The following is a 22178-nucleotide window of genomic DNA, read 5'->3' as shown; positions in this document are numbered from 1 at the left end:
ACAAAGACATAGAGGTAAGGCTCGAGGGGTACACACATCAGTACGTGACTGAATTACCCACGTACTTTCTCCCTCTGTTATTATTAACTGCCATTGTTGGTCGACACCACTATCGCTAGCTGCTCTGTCTACTGTCTAGTGCGTCCAGAACTAGAGGTGCGTCCGTACGAACTATACAACTTTACAGATCATTAATTGTGTTTTTTCCTTCTCCTCGCATATCAGATTTATGGTGTTTTTTTTACCATCAAACAAAATTACTCCGTATTTTTCCTTTTTTCTGCTTCGCCTGATATATTTCTTCTTGTACCGAACCTGGATCTGCTGAATATATATAGAGCTCCTTTCCTTGCTCGAGACAACCGGGAGTTTCCATGGTCAGCCACCGGTTTGGCTGTATAGGTAGAGCACATGCACCCCCGTATGCTCCGCCCGAAAGACGTATTGGGGCGCTCTAGCTAATTAGGCGTTTGAGCGGCGTCGATTGTGCGATTTAGTCCATGTTTGTTTGGTACTATACTTTTTGGGATGTCTTCTAAGTTTACTCCCTCCGATTCTAAATTGTTTTCGAGATATTATATGTATGTAGACGCTTTTTAAAAATAAATACATTCATATTTAGGCAAATTTGAGTCAAAAATTCAGAATCAGAGGGAGTATTATTTACTCCAAATTGAAAAACACTAAAAACCTTAAATGGTTGTCTGGTACGAAGAGTTTAGGGGGCGTAAGATCCAGTGTCCTGCCAGTGGCAGGGCACGGCGTGCCCTTCTCCCCTATATCCACCGCTCATTCAAATCTGACGGTCAGCAGGGATTCACTCCCCATGGGAGGCACTTGTGCTGTCAAAAAACAAGGGCAGGAAACACTTCGCAAGGTTTGGCTCTGCTGCTGCCGTTGTCGAGGGAAAGGGACGGGATGGAGCTCCGACGGCGCGCGAACGAGAGCTTCCTGATGCCTCTATAAAACCGTCCGTCTCGCCCTTTTTATCCCTGTGGTTTTTCATGGTCACATTGGTCTGCCTCCACGACAAACCAGACACAATGCATCATTGGCTACTGGACGCAGATTGACGGTGGATTCTAGGAGTCAGGGCACGGCGTGACCTGTCTCTGGCAGGGCACCTGATCCCAGTCCGAGAAGCTGCGGGTTCGATAGTAGAGGAGACCAATCAATCCCGCTAATTGACTTGGCTGGGACCCACTCGCCCGACGTGCACGCCACGTCACAATTCCCTGTTTGGAAACACCGTTTTGGCGTATACAGACTGTGATTAAGGAGGACAGGGCGCCAAATTCAGGGATTTGAAGATCAGGGTTTGATATCGACGACCTCTGCAACAAGGTTTAAAATGGACTATTTAAGACTTCAAATTCTGAATACATATTCAAAAACTTTATAAAAATGAAATATGGAGATGGAGATGGTCTTACATGCTACACAAAATGTTCATATGTACCCAATACAAAGTTAATTTGGCTGACAGATTGTGTTTGCACAATCCCAGTACCTAGGTTCAAGTCCTTGTAGAGCCGAACTTGGGTTCTTAGGGCATGACTAGTGTGGATCGACCCTAGATCAAATACTAGTACCGAGTCTATAAAACTGAAATGTGCTGCAGTGCGGACTAAAAAACTAGTACCGGGTCTACAAAGAAGTTAAAGTCTCGCCTTATGGAAGAAATTGATCTGAGTTAGAATTCAATCTTCAAACCCTTGAGATCATCACCATGACTTTATAAACCTCGAAGTATCATTGACACTAGTTATGGAAATCTCGTTCGGCTGTGAAATTGCTAGAAGGATTAACCTGGTTCATCCCAGGCTTGCTGGTTTCCTCTATCCGTACCCAAAACGTCCTCTTGTGTCTCCCCAGCCTTGCTGCCTGACCTCGGTCCGCGTAACCATGACTAGAGTAGCAAGTTTCTTTTGGAACGGAACATCCCTTGCCTTTCGGCGCGATGGGAAAGTTGCTATCCACACAGAACTAGAGTTGGCACCTTCACATATTAAAGTTGCCGTCCCCACATAACTAAAATTGCCACACCACGTAACTAAACGTTCACCCTCTAATTTCCTAGCATGCTATATAATTTCAAAATTAGATTTTCTTTTTCTGGATATTTCAAAATTAGAATTGATTGGGATGATTTGAGGGATTGAGAGGTTAAATTTATTCAGGCCGTCGATCTTAGGGTTTAAAACATACTCTCTGCAAAAAACTAGCCCCACCGGTCAGTTCATTTTCCACATCCTATTTTCCTCATCTCAACTATAGGTGGCTATCAGGCCGGCCCGGCCCGGCATAGGCCTGGGACCAACTGAATGGGCCTAGCCCGGGCCCGGGCCCCTCAAGCCCGACAATACAGGGGCCGGGCCGGGCCGGCACCAAATTCTCATCCCAAGGCCCAGGCGCGGCACCAAGCACAGTCGGGCCGCCCCGGGCCCGAAAAGCCTGACGGGCCTGGAGAAGAGCCTTTGGAAACCAGCAGCCCGATAGCCTTATTTTTCTTATGCTAGCCGCAAAGAATGGTCAAAAGGGTTTTGCGTTGTACACTAATCCTAAAAGACAGCGTGGCTTGGTGGTCTGCAAGTGGGGGAATTGAAGGGGAGGTCGTGAGTTCGAGTGCTATGAGCATCTCCAGCCGCGTCCCCCATTTGGCGTTCAGCGCCCCCGTTTGGGGGGGCGTCGGCGGAATTATTTTTGGTTCCGTCGTGATCCAGCCGCGCCCCCCCAATACCAACTCCCCCATTAAATGAAGTAGGTGAAATTTAACTAAACTCGATGAAACTTAATTAAACATAAAGTTTTTAATTACATAATTCTAAAATAAAAAAAATGGCCACACTAGTCACTGAAGTCGGCGAGGTAGACGTCGTCGGAGTCGATGGTGATCGGCTCCACCTTCACCTCCGGCTTCGGCCTCTTCCCCCGCCTTCTTCTCGGCCGCCTCCTTGTAGCTCCATGCCTCGGCCTCGGCATTCGTCATGGCAGGAACTCTTAGGGGTCGCCGTCCTAGCACCATTCGAGCGTCACGCGGCTGTAATCCAGCTCTGGCGCCCACTCCGGCTCCGGCTTTGGCTGGACGAGGCGGAGATGGCCGCGAGGCGGCTCCGGCACCCGTCGGCAGGAGGACGACCCCGGCTTGTCCTTGATGCGCAACGCCGGCGAGGAGGTGCTGCGGGACGAGCCGGAGTTGGTTGGCCCGTCGGCGGCTAACTTTTTGGGCCGTGCTGGCTAAAAAAACAAATTAGAAAGACCGGCTGGGTCGAAATTTTCGCGCCAGCGCCCAAGCCCGTTTAGGGGGGGGCTGAAGTTGCTCTAAGGCCGGCCATTTTTATTCCTAGTGTTGTGAAGGGGGTAGAGTATTCATTTCTTTAAAAAAAATACTAATCAGGCTGTGCCGGGCCGGCCCGTCGGGCCTGAGGATGAGGCGCGGGCACAGCATAGGCCGTGCTTCAGGCCGGGCCGGCCCGTTTAACTTGGTGCCGGGTCAGGCACAGACAGGCCAGCCTCGCCGGGCTTTCGGCCTTTTCCGAAAAGCCCGGCCGGATAGCCACCTAGCCTCAACCAGTTAACTGCTTCTTCCTCGTCCTTTTCCCGATTTCTTCCCGATGGCTTCTCTCTGTACTACGATTCGCTCCATCTACTCCACCTCCATCTCAACTGCTTCTTCCACCCATACCTGATTTCTTCCCGATGGCTCTCTCTGCAGCTCTCGCTTCTCGGAGGCTGCGCGTGGTGCCGTGTGGCGGAGCCAATGGCAGCAGGCACCACTTTCCCCACCGCTTCCTCCAAGATTACCCACCGCCATCGGACGGACCCCCGCCGAGCCTCCTCGACGGGCCCGCGCGCCCGATGCCCTCTCCGGCGAGCTCCCAGACTAGATAACCCAAATCACGAGGCGCTGTCCGGCTGCCGCGCAGTCTGATGTCGGGGGAGATCGGGGAGAAGAGCAGGAGATCCGAGACGAGGAGAAGGTTGTGGCCGAGCGCCTCGAGCTTGGGCTCCACTAGAAGTCAACTTGGGCCTGGAGCCGATCCATCTGCTTCAGCCGGGTCTTCAAAAAAATTCTTAGCACCGGTATGCTCCAAAGGCAGAGGTCGGCTCTAGATATTCCTTTCACCTGGTTTTGACAAACATTGGCCATGCCCTTGCTCTTTCAACTTGTAGACACAAATTTGGTTTGTCATTAAAAATAAATCATTGTTGGGTCCTGGTCTACTTCTTTTCTTTCAAACAAAAATATTCACACAACTTGTAAGAAGATCAGTAGATAAATTGTTCTGTATGTAAAAACAAACATCAGTTAAAACAGCCCGGTCAAAAGACAGATATTTCACCTTCTAAGAAAAATGTCCAGATGTCAAATAAATTGAGTAGATAAAAGTATATTTTTGGTCTCTCAATTGGCAGCAAAGTCTAGAAATGGTCCCTCAACATTTGGTCACTCAATTAGCAAAACCGGATTCTTTCGGTCCCTCTTTCAGTTTTCGACTGGTTTCGACTCCACGCAGCACGGTTTTTCCTAAGATTTTTTTCCCGGATGCCACAATGCATAGCTGAGGGACCAAATGTATACAATTTTGAGTTAAGGGACCATTCAGGGAGGAACCTAATGACATCGAGGCATACGACGTGGAAAATTTTGGAGGGAAACCGCTCAACGTCGAGTCAAAACCATTCAAAATCCGGGAGAGTGACCAAAAGCATCCGATGTTTCCAGTTGAGGGACCAAATGTATTCCATTTTGAGTTGAGGGACCATTTCTAGACTTCGCTGCCAATTGAAGGACCAAAATATACTTTTCTTAATAAATTATGCACTTAATATCTATTAGTTTGGACATATAAAAAAATGTTCTACCATATCAAATAAATTGTTCCCATAAATGTAAAAAAAGTTATGCCATGTCAAATAAATATCTTAAATTGTTTCGTACATGAGAAAAACTTTTAATGAAACATATTTATGTATTTAAAAAATCATACACTTTTATTGTAGGAGTCTATGATGTAGCCTTTAGCCCTTTTTTTTGTTTGAAAAACCTGTAGCCTTTACTCTTTATTCACCTTTTTTCACGGAATCTTCCGCCGGTACTATTCGCACATACACAGCAAAGTCGACATGGGAGTTATTGCGAGCACCACCACGGGGATCAATAGCCCAAGATCCCAGTTCATCCGCATTGAAGCACTGGTTCTCATCGGCATTGTTGTCTTGTTCCTCCTCCTTGTACTCGGCTCGTACCGTCGGCAGTGCAGCCATGAGGCAGTCAAGATCATTGTTTGGGGAGCCTACACGGTCTCGTACACCTTGGTGAGCTACACCATGGGATTGATGCAGTCTTACCACGTGGGCAGTAGCTTATTCGCGGTGTGGGCCGTTTGCTTGATGCTGATCCTAGGAAATGTTGACTCCCTCTCAGCCTATAGCTTGCATGATAATGATAACTGGAAGAGGATATACATCCAGCAGCTTGTCCAGTTCTTCTGGGTTGGTTGGCTAGTAGGTGCATACGGGGAGCGCGATTTATCTATCCAACTGTGGTTCTTAATCATAATTTCTATGTACACTACTTCAACGCTAATGAAGTCCTTTCGATCAGCAAGCAAATCTTACCATCTTCCTGACCACACAAAATGGGTAGCAGACTACATGAGGTATGAGCACGAGCTGGAAAACACTGTTGTGCCAAACCCCATACACATGCACGGGTACAGTTATATAGTTACTGGAGAACATGTTGGGACAATATGCCAGCCGCCAGACTACTTGTTCAGATTCAAGCCTGATGAGACCAAGTTAATCACAGTGGAACAGATCTGGAAATGCAACGCGAAGCTGCTACATCACCAGTATCGAGAGAGCTCAAGACTAAAAGACATTTGCCTCTCCATGGCCCTGTCCAAGATGCTCAAGCGTAGGTTCGCTGGCTTTGATCTCGCGGAATCAAAGCTTCAGAAGACACATGATTTCGTGTTCAAACACTACTTTACAGTGATAACACTTATGAGCGAGCCTTCAGGGTCATTGAGGTGGAACTAGGATTTGTGCATGACTTCTTCTACACAAAGTACTATGTATTGTTTGCTAGCCACGACGAGCGCTCTTCTGCCATCATTTTACCTGTATTGTCATTACCGTTTTGCCTGTGGCTGGCATATATGCTTTTCCAGCGTTTCCGAGCACCTCAAGACGAAATAACAGTCGGCAGGAGCAGCACAAGAAACTACGATGCTTTGGTAACCATGATAATAGTGCTTGGAATTGCAATGCTGCAGCTATTGCAGCTCTACTTTTACATTGCTTCAGATTGGTTCAAGGTGTACTTGATTTCCAAGTATGTGACGATGCCTAGATGGCAGAGCAATGAAAAGATTCAGAAGATAATTGCATTCATCGTGAGTTGGAAGTCTTTTCGCCACTGGGAGAATAAGGTTGGGCAGTACTCTTTACTGCACACATTCAGTTGTACGCGAAGAAAATGGAATGCTCTCTGCCGTCGGACAGCCGGCCTTGTTGAAGAGACCAGAAAAGGCCGTGCAAAGAAGGCCATTGAAAATCTGCCCAATGAGCTAAAGCAAGCAGTGATAAACTCGTTGGTCAGAAGTTCTGGACGGCTGACGAATGGGGCCACATCGCTGAGAGCCAATCGAGCTGAGCAATTCCTGTGGGCATGTACTGGTCTTCCAACCGTGACCCACACCATATTGATCTGGCACATTGCTACAACTCTCTGTGATGAGGCACTGGATGCAGGAGTAGGACTCGGAGACCAACTCCCCAATGAACGTGGAGACGGCAGGGGGATGAGATCCCACGCCTCGGTCGCTTCCACCTTGTCAAAATATTGCGCATACTTGGTAGCATTTGCGCCAAAGCTGCTGCCAGATCACAGCTATGATTCCACAGTTATATTTGACGCACTGGTTGATGAAGCCAGTGTGCTGCTTGCAGGTGATGTGTCAATGCAGCAGCGGTACCGCACTTTGATGTCCTTGGATGCTGGCCTGGAAGACAAAAGCCTCATCGTGATTGGCGCTCAGCTAGGGAGGCAGCTGATGGAGTTGGTCACTGAACCGGCGCTGCAATGGAAGATACTTTCAGAGTTCTGGGCAGAGATGATGCTATACATCACGCCATCAAGCGATGCCACCGCACACCTGGAGACGCTGACAAGGGGAGGAGAGTTCATCACGCACCTGTGGACTCTTCTTACGCATGCTGGAATACTGGATCGAGAAGACTCTTACGGGACACCTTGAATTCAAATGCTTTGAGGCCGCCCACTGGATCTCCTTTCATTCGAGAAATTAAAATCGCATTTGATGTTTTATATATTTCTGAACTTCCGCTGTTGGTACACGTATTTCATATGTATGATCGATATAACAAACTCTGTTGTGGTCTTTATTTTGTGAAGGATGGTATGTACCGTATATATATTAGCTAATGCAATCATGTCCAAGTTATGTAATTTTGTACTGCCAGCTAGGATGGCTAGAACAATGTGATTAATTGATGTTTCTCATCACAAACTAAATATGGGTTGTGTTCCTCGCAAAACAATCAACGGTTTTGCTGCAAGTGTGATGGAAAGTTGGAAGAGAAGTGCTTGCTTGTATGTTTTATGACTATTTGTTGCACAAAGCTTAAAGTGGTTTTTGTTTCTGGTTAATTTATTCGATTAGAGATATAGAACCCCCAAAAAACTGGTTTTTCTTTCTGGAAACACAATATTTACTTTGCCCTTCTGCATCGGAATAACAAATTGATGAATTTGCACTGTGTGCGCATGACTGCAATTTTGTTCCAGTTTGGTGTGACTGCTCATGCTCACTTGTGCTTACAGTTGTGGGGTATTCCTATCCACGTCGGATATCCGGGGATATATGCATAAAAAATGCATTCCCAAACTGCACATATAACGTTTTCTCATAACATATGCGCATAGTGTTGGCTTGTACTGGGCAAAACCGCGTTGGATTTGTGTAGACACAAAAATCGGAAGATAAAGCATGGGTTGGATTTGCTTCATCTTCGTCAACTGCTTTCAGAAGCGCACAAAGGTCCAGAAAAAAGGCTCATATTGGCGGGACAAGATAACTAACAATAGTTGTAGAAAGGACTACAGACTCATGAACTTTCTTCGTCTAAAACGCCCAGATTTGGCAGATGCGTGCTTGAGCGCTTGAAGGGCAGCCTGATTGCTTGACCTTCAGCACGAAGGGCATCACCCAAGCCGTGCAAGTGCCCTGCTCCAGACGAGCCGCCATCTTCATTTCTTTACAACAAAACCCCATCCGCCTGAACTTTGAACTTGTGCTCTCTTGAAAGCCCCATCAGAGACCTAAGGCCCGCCCGCTCTCACACGGACATCGGTGCCGCTGTGTATGGTGTGGGACAGGGTTCGGGGATTTCTCGACCTACGTGAGAAGTTCTTCTTCTTAATGCAAATGACTGGGTGGTTTTTTGCATGTCGAGTTTTGAAAGCTTCATCACAATTCACAACTAATTTTCAGAAAATTTGGTGGAGGAGCTCTCCATATTTGGGCTTGTTTTGGAGTAGAGTTTCTACTCTTCTTCAGCAAACTGAGATATAGTCACCCACATGCTTGAAAAATGACAACAGTTCTAGATTCGTTTCCTTGGTTTAGCTGAGGCTATGTATGATCTTGTTGTTTCGCCCGCTGCACCCGTCGCATGCGCCAGCTTATCGTTAGCCTGGCTCAGGACGGCTGCAGTATTAATCAACTTAGAATTAGTCCATGTGCACGCATGAACGAATACGCGAGCCATCGTGTGCATGTACATGCGAAATTAATTCGGTCAAGCACTCACTGGACTGGAGGCCTGGAACATGTACATGGCGTACAATTCATCCCGCCTTTCTGTAAACAAAAAACAAAGGATATACTCCGTATTCCATTATAAGCAAAGATCTATGGCGCGCCTAGATCTATATACTCTCTGCACGCGTGGGCAACTTTGTGAGCACACAATTCATGTAAATATATACCTTTAATTTCTTGGAGTCCGGGACTATCAACTTCATTCAAATATTTGTAATTGTTTTATCAATCTCTACAAAACCCTGTGTCACTCTCCTTGATCATTTCCTATGCAAATTTTCTGATATTGAATTCCCCTGTTACCGGTTATACATCCTTCTAGATCAATCCATTAATATCACAATATTGCCATTTGACTCGTTTAAACCACATCCCAACTTCTTCACTTCGTACACTAAAGTCTATAACCACGGAAAAAAATTGTTTGCTTTGATTTTGTTTTTTAGTTCTAAACGTCCGTATAAGTAGCATTCTTGGATTCAGTGGCGGTGTCAGGATCTGAAATCCGTGATGTCATTTACATGTGTTTTTACCAATTTTATAAAACCTTCATCATAATTTATGTTTGTATATAAAGGATTTGTCTAAAAGCTATGTGTAGTCAATTTTTTTTTTTGACCGGATGTGTGTAGTCAATTGACCACACAACTCACAACTTGCCACCGCCACTGCTTGGATTGCAGATGGCCGGACATGTATAATGATAGAGAAGATTGCATTCTCTTATGTGTTTCACGATATTTAGAGACGACTATAAACATGTTGTGCAATAAGTTATCTCTTAATTAGTGTCATATCTTGAAAATAAGGCTTATATAAATAAAATTAATTAAATAACTTAGAAGAAAAGATGAAATCCGGTACAACGACAAAAGTTGTCATATCTTTCTTGTGAAGATATTATCTCTTAGGCATGAAAAGACTCACACCTTATCTTTTATTTATCTTTTTTCCACCACACTCTATAAATTGTCGTTAGTTATTCTTCCACTTTGTTCCAAATTAATTGTCCTGTTTTAATTTGTTAAGATGTGGCTATACTTTGCATTAGAAAAGACCACATATTTCACAGGCAGCTTCTTTTTAGTATATTTCAATTAATCTTGTGAGGCGTTCAGTCCACAGCTAAATGTTATATTTTTTTGCGCAAAAATAATGTTATATTTTAATCAGGACTGAGCCGAGCAAGAAATACATTCTTCGTACAAAAAGCCATGATCGTACATTTTAAAACTAAAGTTACAACTGTAAAATAACTGTCCCATTTTAGTTAAATAAAATATGGGTTCTTTTCGGGTTTTAGGACCCCTCACCTAGTTTTTTAGAGAATCTGTCACCCAAATTTGGTTAGACTTTCAAATTATTTTAGATGAAAGTCTAATCAAATTTGAGGAGTGGCTTGTCCTGAAAGTTGGGGAGAGGAGGGCAGCTTTCTAGAGAACCCTCAAAGCTAAATCTACACGTACGACGTCTCAAAGCTAAATCTACACGTACGACACTTCAAGTTACGGATTCATGTACGATCAACGATGCTAATCATGTGGACTCCCTTGGTCTATATGCATTGCATAGCAGCCTCAAAAGAACTGGGCCAAAATTGCGCAAGTGCAAGTGACGGGCTTCCTTACGGAGAGAGCAGTCGAATGATCTATAATTTCTTTTGCCGTGAAAGGCAGGAGCTCTACCATGCAATATTAAAAGGAGAAAACCAAATATATGTACATGCGACCGAGGTCGAAACAAGAAAAAAAGCCAAAGACGAAAGAACGATCTATAATTAACTTAGTCATAAATGTGGTTTGTTTGTATTACAAAAATGCTCACATAACAATGGGTTTCCATAATGGGAAATTAAAGGACGAAAGCAACACCCAGATGATACATCGACCGGAGGAGATTCATGCATCAAATAAATATGTCCATGATAACCTCCAGCTCCATACACGCGCGCGCGCGCGCGTTGTTTTCATCCTTAAATTTGTAGTTATGGGCACGATATTCATATACCATATGCATGCATCGAGGACTAGAGATACATGAGACCAAATTTTATAAAGTCAAAGTCTCCTAAACCAATGTTTACTTATCGATCTCTAATGGAAGAGAGGAGAAGTACTTCCATTCATCTTAATACTCACTCCGTCTCATAAATCTTGTCCAAATATTACATGTATCTATACGCTTTTTAGGAATAGATACATTCATATTTGGACAAATTTGAGACAAGAATTATGGACCGAGGGAGTATTCGATTTAGCAGGAACTGAAGATACTAATAAAGATTTGTAACCAGAACAAAAGATACTAACAAAGGTATCCAATTAGCCATCATGTAATTAAGTTACTCACAACTTTATATCTAACAAGTTGACTAAACAAAAACCATCAATCTAACAAATTGACTAATGTGTATTATTAATGCGTCAAGCGAACCAACTGCCAATGCCGAACCTAGCTTCCACATTTAGAAATTTCCAGATAATTAGTTAAGTGCCTTACTGTTGACACAAGGCCGGCCTGATCTCTATAAATGAAGCCACTGTGTCATGTCCATGCAGCATAGATCACCCTAGTGCTAACAAACAATCATGGCAATCTCGTTCCTGCAAGAGCTGCTCATCTCCACGCTCGTGCTATCTGTTCCCCTATACTTTTACTTCAAATCTAGCACTAGATCATCAAAGAACAACACAGTGCTCCCCACAAACTGGCCAATAGTGGGCATTCTCCCTTCCCTCATCGCCAACATCCACAACCTACACGGCTATGTGGCCCATGTCCTTGCCGCATCCGGGCAAAGCTTCAGGGCGCACGGCCCAGCTGGGACCGGGATGCGGTTCTTCGTCACCTGCGACCCCGCCAACGTCCGGCACATCTTCACCACGAACCAGGCAAACTTCCCCAAGGGCGCCGAGTTCGCCGAGATCTTCGACGTCATGCGCGGCAGCTTCTTCACCGTGGACGGCGAGCCTGTGCGCCGGCAGCGGGCCAAGATCCAGACCGTGCTGGGCGGCCCGCGGCTGCTCGCGCGCATGGCGGCGTCCTGCCGCGACAAGGTGGAGAAGGCCTTGCTCCCGTTGTTCACGGACATGGCGAGGATGGGAACCCCGTTTGATTTGCAGGACGTTGTTGCGAGGTTCGTGTTTGATGTCACGGCCACGCCGGTCTTCGGCGTCGACCCTGGGCTACTGTCCCGGATCGGCATGCCGATGCCGCCCGTGGACGCGGCCGTGGCCATGGACACGGTCATGGAGGTGGCCCTGTTCCGGCACACCGTGCCGGCTTCTTGTTGGAAGGCGATGCGGTGGCTGCGCGTCGGGCCCGAGAGGAAGCTCGCGGCCGCGCACGCCGTGCTTCGAGGGTTCATCACGGAGATGATGGAGAAGAGAATAAAAAAGAGCAGAGAAGAAGACGTGCAGAAGGGAGCTGCTCCGGCCGTGGACATCGTGTCATCCTACATCAACGACCCAGAGTACTGCGAGGAGAACGGGGGCGGCTTGCTCCGGGCGACGCTCATCAACTACATGATCGCCGGGCGCGACACGATCGGCACCACCTTGCCATGGGTCTTCTACAACCTCGCCAAGAGCCCCCACGCCGTGTCGATCATCCGCGACGAGCTATCCCCCATCGCCTCCCGGAAAGCCACAGGCGCCGACACCATGATGATCTTCGAGCCGGAGGAGACGAAGCCACTGGTCTACCTTACGGCGGCCTTATACGAGTCCCTGAGGCTGTACCCCCCGGGCCCGATCGAGCGCAAGACGGTGGTGGCCGGCGACGTGCTGCCAAGCGGCCACGAGGTGCGAGCCGGGGACACGGTCTTCATTTCTCTTCACGCCATGGGGAGGATGGAGGGCGTGTGGGGGAAAGACTGCCTGGAGTATAACCCCGGCAGGTGGCTGCCGGAGACGGGGGAGGAGGACGGGGTTGGCAAAGCCAAAAGGCTGCGGTACGTGCCGTCGCACAAGTTTCTGGCGTTTAATTCCGGCCCGAGGATGTGCCTGGGCAAGGACATCGCGCTCATGCAGCTTAAGACTGTTGTGGCTGCCGTGGTGTGGAATTTTGATGTGGAGGTGGTGGAAGGGCAGAGCGTGGAGCCGAAGCTGTCCTGTATATTGCAGATCAAGAATGGACTCGTGGTGAAGCTCAAGAAGCGACAAATGTAAAACCTTAGGCTATATATATGTGTGTTTATGTGGCCGTTGCTTTATGAATAAAAAACAAACCACCTGATGAATTTGGACAGGAGTTTGGAAATTCCGCGCTACCGGGAAAACGTTTTTGCCCAAGGCTCTCCTTCAGGCCTTCCGCAAAGCGACCTATACGCCGTGGGCAAATACAGGCCTACTGCAAAGAAGACTCCAGGCCTACGGCAAAAACTAGTTCCACCCGCACCCAGGCCGCCGCGGCTAACGGTGCGGGAAATGGAGAATTCTTCGCACATTTTTTTTCCCGCACCAACACAAATCTGGACCGAGCGGGCTGTGGTCCAATTCTTTGGCCTACTACAAAGAGGCTTCTATATTTCGTTTAAGTAAATTAAACCGCACTCCACATGTGTTGAGTTCTGAAACACAACTTAACTGGCCATCTATTCCGTCTGATTTCGCTCTAAACAAAAAAAAGCCATAAGCTCTCACTCTCTCACCCCACTCTTGGCCGGCTTGCTCTCTTTTCTCCCCCACGACGGCCGCTCTCTCACCTACGCCGACACCGGCCGAATCCACTTCGCTGTCGTCGCCCCTTGCTCCCATCCACGCACAGGCGGACACTCTCCTCACCTCCTCCACACAGAGACCGCCCCACCCCACTGCTCCGCCACCAGCCCATGGCCCGCTCCCCTCTCCCCTTCGGTCGGCCGCGCCCCTCCCCCTTGGTCTGCCCGCCTCCACTGACGCCCCTCCCTCCTCCACCTCTTCCTCCACTGCTGTTGACGATGCCTAATGCATGTAAAATGCATACTTGAACTTTGATGTTTTCATATTATTTTTCATGGTATTAGATCGTTAGAGATGTTATTACCAATCTTTTTAATGATTTAGGGGATTTTCTAAATAATCCTCATTTATTTGGTATTTAACTCTCGGAGACAAAAAACCCCGTTTCAGTGTTTTTGATGCCACGGGACCTACGTAACTTCGATTGAGCCAAAACTTTACGGGAAAGAGTATTTGGACAATATGAAGGTTGTGTGCAAAGGGAGTCGCAAACTGAGCTACGAGGCTCCAAAAAGGCCCATGGTGTGGCCTAGAAGTCAGGCTGCGCAATTGGGCTCACCGGGAGCCTCGGTGTTCTGTTTCGCGAGTTCTGCACGTGCACGTCTTCGTATTGACCTATTTCTTCCTATAAAAATAGCCCCATATTTTTCCTCGCGACAGACGGCAGCGGAGAGACGAAACACTAAACAACAACATATTGGTTCTTCATCGCAGGGGGGAAACGCTGCCGGAATCCCCTCCGGTGGATTCCAACCCCCTCTGGCGTCGTCTTCTTCAACATTCTACAACAACATCTTCATCATATGCAGGGGAAACTCCATCTCCAAGCTTCAACTTCGACTTCATCCACCTCATCATCCGTTGTATACCGGATCTTTGGCGTAGCTTATAGTACCTTATGCTTAATTGCTTGGGGAATTGTTATTACTTAGTGAAGTTATATTTTCAGATCGTGTTGTATCCCTTTATGTTGCTGCCCCTTATGATGTTGAACCTATTTGAGTAGTTCCACTTGTTCCTGGGGGCATAGGATGAACATACCACGATTTCTATATACTCCCTCTGGACGGAATTACTTGTCGCTGATTTAGTACAAAGTTGTACTAAATCTGCGACGAGTAGGGAGTAACATACTTTGAGTTTGCGGTCAACTTTTATTGCTATGATTGTTCTATGAGGGTAACTTATGAAGTCCGACTTACTCACCTTTATGGCTTATAGACATCACCTTATTGCTAAGAAATAGATGTCGGGAGTAGAGGGCGTGATAGCAGCTCGACACCAATTCAATAGACTAGCTTTAAGGGGGGATCACAGTTTTTTGCAATGGTTGGACTCTTGTCTTAACTATTTATTTTGTATTAACACTACAAGTTACTGCAATCATTAGTAGGAATATGCATAATATGCTACACCTATAATATGCTACACTAAGCCCTGTGTTAATTTAATTTTGTCAACTTACTCATTATTGTTCTAAAACATGATTGGTATTAGTAAATCTATGGCTGCCCCTGGGATCTTTCTCCTTTGATTACACTCTCTCTCTCACATAGACCGTTGGGCTTGTCGTCTTGCGAAGGGGATTGAGATCTCTCTGAAAAGAGCATTTACTTCTATTGCAATTTATTTACTGTTCTTTACTTTCTTTACTTTATATTCCTGCATTTTAGTTAGTCAATTATCCAATCAAAAGAAACCTTATTTAACTCTAATTTATTTTCTTTGCATAGAAGGCTGCATAAGTGGGTTATAGGGCTTTAGAGAATAGTTAATTTACCTTCTGCTCCTCGTGGGATCGATATTCAATACTTATTCGAAAGGTACCACAATAGCCCCCTACATTTGAGGGTTATCACTGCCCTCAGGCCATCTATTTGCAATTTGAAGGTATAAAATGTGTGAAATTTATGCAATGTATGAATTGGACGATTTATGCAATGTGTGAATTGGATGATTTATGCAATGTATGTGTGAATTGGATGATTTATATGAGAATGAGATACATTGCATATTTATGCACCAGCGGAGCTACCTTGAGGTCGGGGCGCATGTGTGTGTGTGTGGGGGGGGGGGGGGCGCCTCCAGCCCAATAACCCCCCACCCCCCAGGACAACCCAAAACAATGCAATTCTGGTCCTCTTAGCCCATTTCCCCCCCCCCCCCCCCCCGTTATAGTAATTTTTTGGATGATTTGCCATGCATGGGTAATTTTGGATGATTTATGCCTTGTATATGTAATTTGTGCAATGGTGGGTTATTGTTCATGATGTGCATGGTATGACAATGATTAATTATCTTTGAGTTTAACATTAACGATGTTTTGCTAAGCTATCTTTGTGCAAATGTACATAGCTCTACTTAATCTCTTATAAATAACTATTTCATGTATAGGTCTATCAATCTGCCCTCGGCATCAATCTCGTTGTTGACCCCGCCACGGACCCGTATCTCACCGATGTTCGACTACTTCGTCTACAGTCTAAGTGAGCTTCTCCATCGATCTCGGTTCTCCCCTTACTCTGTTCTGACCATCAAGCCGATGACAATCGATAATTTTCATGTTAAGTCGAGTAACCTATGCGATGGGACAGTCGATAATTTTCATGTTAAGTCGAGTAACCTATGCGTCTCCCGTCCGAATGGGTCACTTTTATAAATATGCAACATATTTATAAGCGTAACTCTTTCAGATTGTTCATATTTTTTGGACAGCCCGAGGGTGCGTAGATTGGGTTTGTTCTCATGCTCTAGTTCGGTTTGAGACGGGATTTCGGCAGCATCTCCAGGTGGTTCTCCGGATGCATATAAAAAGGAGAACTTAGATATAATGTAGAATAATAAAAATCTACACACTGTAAAAAATAATAATTACGGGTTAGCATACGTATACGAATAATCTCTGAAATTCAAGTTTTTAGAAGAATCTCCAAAATTTGTGTTTCTTCGGAGAATCACTGAAATTTGAGTTCTGATGAAGAAATTCATTTTGTTCTAGCTTAAGGTCAAAGGATTGCGAACTGTTCCCATCATGCACTGAGGCTCGCCTCTTTGTGTATTTCAGGTTAGTTTCTTATATTTACAGCAGCATTTAGATTAGTTAAATGTGTGCTTTTGGTAACTTTAAATCCGTAGCACACAGTTAGTTTTGGAAAACTTGCTGCATATGATTGTAGTCATTTTGAGAGTTTGAGGGGGTATTATGAAGGGTTTTGAGAGTTTGCGAGGGTAATCCGAACCAAACCAAAGTTGGAGGTTGTAATATGAACTCCTGGACAAGTTTAGGGGAAACGGGCAGGGGTTCAAATGGACTTCTCTAAAAAAGCTTAGAACCTAAGTAAAAAATATCGTTAATTGAACTTGTCGTAAAAAGAAATGTCTTATGTTGTCTTTTAATGAAAAATGGTATAGCGATGGACTTAATTTTGAAATAGTGGCATGCAAAGAATATGTTGTCTTTTAATGACAAATGAGGAATTGGACTTTTATTTCATTCAGAATTGTCCACATGTTAAATAACAATAATGGTATGTCCTTCGCAACAAAATTCTTACACGCGAGATATAGTGGTGCGATTTACAAAGTCATGTGCTGCATTTCAATTTCATTAGCCGAAATATCCAAGTTTCAATAATTCTCCTTTGGGTTCTGATTTTTCGGAGTAAAGATGATTAATATTTGGCACTTGAGGAACTTCAGAAATGATATATTCTTTTGCCGATATATTGCGGGGTTTACAATGCATGTAGTTTGGCCAAAATTGCTTTGCTAGATAACCAATCTTCAGCTTCTGTCCCTGCAAAAAAAGAAAAAGAAAAAGAATCTTCAGCGTATGAAAACTTTGAATGGGAGTGTCTGTTTCTCAATCGTCTAAGAAATAATTATTTTTGAGTTGACAATCATATCTATTCAATAAAGATTCTTTTATTCATCAGACCTACATTAATTTTACACGAATCTCAATGATTGAATCAAAAGGTTGTTATCATTGACTAAGAAATTAGTTATTTCTCAGTGGACTAAGAAATAACAAAACCGCTTTGAAATTGCACTTTGTGGGGGTCCCAACAGAATGAAAATTCACGCAGTCCAAGCGTGGTGGGAATGCATGACAGCTAGTGTCCACAGACCAGAGTTCACGATTGTTCGCAAATTATGTTTTCTGGAACAGTTTTTACCAACGGCCGTCAAGAGATCACTCTTGTGTCTGTACAAATTTAGATCACTCTTGTGTCTGTAATAATTTAACATCATTCCGTCGTAGCATAATTACAGTAATCCAGTTCACAGTATTGTCCAAGCAGATAAACAACAATTAGTCGTATAACATAGACAACACACTCCTACAACGTGCTGCAAACTCCACTAGGCACTAGTTAATTGCTACTACACCGGTGGCAGCGCCTCGTCCTGTGACGCCGGCCCCGGCGCCTCCAAGCTGGCTTTGTCCGCCACCGTGGTGGCCGGTGGCGGCGAGAGGACGCAGCGGCACATGGGGCAGGTCCGGTGCGAGTGCAGCCACATGTCGATGCAGCCGACGTGGAAGACGTGCCGGCAGCTGCCGCGCCATCTCGCCGCCGCGCACCTCCTCCAGGCACACCGGGCACATCACGCCGCACCTCATGCCCTCTCCCTCGCCCGCCGGGCACGCGTACGCGAACGCCGGCGGCACGTTCGCGGGCGCGCACGCGCACCCGCCTGCTCTAGCCGTGAGAGCGAGCACCGCATTGGCTGGCCTTCTCCTGGGCGGAGGCCGAAGGACCCATGTGGTTCTTGGCGCGAGGCAGCCGAGGACGAGGAGGAGCAGGGCCACGGTGCCGGCGAAGGCGAGGGCTTTGAGGACGCTGACGGCGGCGGCGAGCACGCAGAAGAGGAAGATGGACACGCACACCACGCCGATGCCGTACAAGGCGCGGTTGCGGTATGACCTGCCCACGTTGTCGTCGTCGTCGTCGTAGTCCTCGGCGGCGTAGTGGTCCTCGCCGTCGCGGCGGGGAGAGCTCGCGGCCGAGAGCCTCGGGTACAGGTTGAGCATGGCGAGTTGAGGATGCAATGCTGTGATGCTGTCACGGACATTTTCGCAGCTAGCAAATAGCAATATATAGTGTTAGCCTACGATCGGGGTTAGGCGTATGGATTCTGGCGTGTCGCTGCTGCTGCGTTTTGATTAAGCACTGGAATAACGCGCGAACGTCTGCGCTACAGCGTTTCAGCGCGTACGATTTGGGTGAAGACAACTGCATGTGCTCTGACCAAATGAGATTAATTATATGCATGCCATCGGATGGTTAATTGCATGCATGCTCGTCGGACAACAATTATTGTTTGAAAAGTTAAAACTTCAAAATACTTTATCTATCAAACCGTACGATCCGTGATCCGTTTTCACGGTTAGCTCTGTCTCGACGAGATCTTCGAAAGTAGATGTCATATCAGTATGTTACAGCAACATTTTTCCATCTTAAAAGTTGCCAAGTATATAAAGTGTCATTCATTTAGTTACAAGTTACCACGTTTGCCGGCCCCAATGCACACAACAATTTTTCCCATCTTAAAAGTTGCCACCTACTAATATACGTAGTTGCCATCCGTGTAGTATACGAAACGTTGTTTCCATGTTGGCCCTAATGAACACCGCATAATTGTCAGTTCCAAATGCACACAAATTGCCATGACCGATGAACACAAATTGCCACTCCCCATGGACATAAATTGCCAACCCGAGTGAATAAAAATTGTCAACCATCGATGCACCGCAGATGGATTTCGTCCTTGAGCAGCATAGTTTCACACCGAAAACGCCAAACAGGTCGAGGAAGATATCACTTATCTCTGCACTCAAATTGATACCTCAAATGCACACAAATTGCAAAATCCTAATGAATACAAATATTACAAATAACCATGTCCATCATTTAGTCAAAATCCGGCCACCACATCTTGCATCTTCTCCATCCCAAATTGACCTAACAAACCCCATCTCCATGTCGGCCTTAACGAACACCACAAAATTGTCAACCCTAAAAATTGCCATGGCTGATGAACACAAATTGCCACCCCCGATCAACACTAATGGCCAACCCTAATGGACACAAATTGCCAACCCTAATAGACACAAATCGGATGAATTTTGTCCTCGAGCAGCGCTGTTTCACACCGCGAACACCGGACGAGACGAGGAAGCAGCGACGACGACGACGGATGTAAAACCCCGGGACCGGAATTATACAATTTAGCCCCAAATTGCTAACGTTTGCATAATTCAAGCCTCAGGTTCTTAACCTACGATAAACACCTCAATACATACACGCATTAATGTGTTCATCGCAGGATTTTGCAACATGAATATCATTACCAAAACTCTACAGAAGAGAGTAATTACAAAGCTCATACAAGGAGCAGAATAACAACTTTTACAAAGAGAGGACACATGTCCCAACATTACATCATTACATCAGCGGAAGTCGAACTATGCCCGAGTACGGACAAGAATACAGCATGACCTGAAGAGGCTGGAAGCTGGAAGGAAACCCGCCACGAGTCTCAGAACCCTGATCTGGATCTCCTGGCTAAACATCGAATCCAACGTCGTGCTCCACGAAGAAGCTAGCGGCTCACCTGCTCTGCTGGAACCTCTGAAGAAAACAACGTTGCAAAACAACTGAGTACAAAGTTCTCGCAAGACTTACGGGAGATCTAAATTAGATATGTAACAAGTCTCAATGGAGGGATATGGTGGGGTTATGCAGCAGCAACAATATCTGGAGAGACACTCTAATGACATCGTCTAAGTAGAGGATAAGAAGCGTCTACTAAGTGAGGTGATTAACCTATTTACTAAACATCATACAACACAATCCTCATATCACCCCCTCAACACCCTGTGAGGAAGCAATCCAAAGGACACTAACACTTAAGTAGTTTTAAGCATATCCACGAATAATCTCTAATTACTAGTCAAGTTGTTGAGATTAAGTTGGTTAAGTTCTCTATGATCAAGTAATGACCAACCAAGTCGTCCATAACCGTGGACACGGCTTTCCGAAAGATTTATCCCTACAGGGTGCACCAATTTACCCGTACACGTTCGACCAACCCACGAATACCAAGCATGCTCACACTCAAATGTGCGTTGGCTGGATTGAGCGACACGACGTTTCCAAGTTCCACAACTAATCCAGGGGGACCACCCAACTGAGTCTATCTGAAATGAGAGCCCGGCCGAAGCGTCGTACGGACTCAAGAGTTGCGTGGACAGCTGGTAGCGGTTCAGAGCCCGCAGGATGACCACTCCAGACTAGTGCCGCAATCCTATATGAATGCAAAGTCACCAACAAGTCTCCACAAATCTTTGTGTGCATGCAATGCAAATGCTAAATGGAACGCCCGAACTATGTGGCCCCTGGAAGAGCTGAGGATCAAGTACTAAGTTGAGGGGGAAGCCATATCTTCTCCCACGAGCGGTTAGCGCGAAGTTTCTTGGATCGGCGAAAACGAGAACTCAGTCCTTAGGTCGGCCCGAATGGAACAAATCACCAATGTGTTAGAGCACGGCCTCCCATCGTTGCCTTGTTACGGTTTAATAACATATCACAGTTTTAAGAATGTAATGAAAACATAAAGTAGCATGTGGATGTAGCAATTATGGAACCCCAGATATAAAGACACTAGACTCACAACTAAGCATGACATCTAATGACCAAGAACTAGGGCAACAAGCAAACATGTGACATGGTATTAGGACAAGTAACAAGACATAAGGCAATAAGTGGAGCTGACTAATAAGCTATGTAATCTAGAGTCGTGAGAAGACTGAGATCGTAATTTAATGCAAGATTGAGGGAGAGGCAATAGGTATAAACAACATGGTCAAGGAATGGCTGCTTGCCTGGAGTACTCAATTGCCCGGAATTGAGCAAGAATCCTGGAAGAAGAACACAAGCGTAGTCGTCGTCGTAGAAATCAAAAACTAGCGAGGAAGAAGCAAATACACGACATAAAAAGAAAGTATAAGCATACAAGATACACATGGTAATTAATATGCACAATCAAAGAATGATGCGTGACATATGGATGATGCATGTCATATTAAGGATTCCGAAAATAAATCCAATATATAATTTACCAAGTTAATTGGAGTTCGAAAATACTACACATAGCACCTATACAACTCCATATGCAAGGAGTATAGTTTAATTGATTAATTACACACAATAATATTATAGTTGTATCAGCATGCATGCCAATGACATGAATAGGTGCGATGCATGCTTTAAAACAAGAACGACACACCAAACAAACAACTCGGTCGGGGTTACACACGCCGGTGGCAACGACGTACCTGCAACTAGTATTATCGATACAAACAAGGACATCTCATACAACACATGAATATCATCGGTCGCAACCTACGGTTCTACGCCGAAGAACGGTGGCTTCACGGGACGGTCGCACGTTATACCTTGGACCGGTTGCGGTGTCGCGATGTAGAGGCTGTAGTCGACGTAGACGAAGTAGTCGACGTAGGCGATGTAGTCGACCTAGTCGTTCATGGGACCGGCTCGAAGGTCCTTCGGTCTCTCGGTGCGCAAGGTAAGGACTT

The 22178-nt window shown here is 45.7% G+C and overlaps 2 protein-coding genes across 9 annotated transcripts; both read left to right on the top strand.

Moving 5' to 3' along the window:
• Positions 1-7546, top strand: LOC100828099. 8 transcript variants are annotated; one of them, XM_024461284.1, is made up of 2 exons: positions 1-156; positions 5118-6403. In XM_024461284.1, exon 2 carries the CDS (start codon positions 5128-5130, stop codon positions 6046-6048), a length of 921 nt encoding a protein of 306 aa, XP_024317052.1. In that variant the 5' UTR covers positions 1-156; positions 5118-5127; the 3' UTR covers positions 6049-6403. The 8 variants fall into 8 exon arrangements, 7 of the variants coding, with proteins under 7 accessions (XP_024317052.1, XP_024317049.1, XP_024317051.1 ...); XR_002964928.1 differs by lacking the exon at positions 5118-6403 and adding an exon at positions 6961-7546 and having other exon boundaries at positions 2-156; XM_024461281.1 differs by having other exon boundaries at positions 3-156; positions 5118-7546.
• A 3882-nt stretch (positions 7547-11428) lies between these two features.
• LOC100833098 (noroxomaritidine synthase) lies at positions 11429-13115 on the top strand. The gene has a single exon (XM_003573575.4). The coding sequence runs from the start codon at positions 11444-11446 to the stop codon at positions 13022-13024; it is 1581 nt and encodes a 526-aa protein (XP_003573623.1). The 5' UTR covers positions 11429-11443; the 3' UTR covers positions 13025-13115.
• The last annotated feature ends 9063 nt before the right edge of the window (positions 13116-22178 follow it).

This window comes from Brachypodium distachyon, chromosome 3, assembly GCF_000005505.3.
Source record: "Brachypodium distachyon strain Bd21 chromosome 3, Brachypodium_distachyon_v3.0, whole genome shotgun sequence".
Taxonomy (NCBI): Eukaryota; Viridiplantae; Streptophyta; class Magnoliopsida; order Poales; family Poaceae; genus Brachypodium; species Brachypodium distachyon.
The sequence above is the reverse complement of the archived record's forward strand: the minus strand, read 5'-3'. Positions and strand labels throughout refer to the sequence as shown.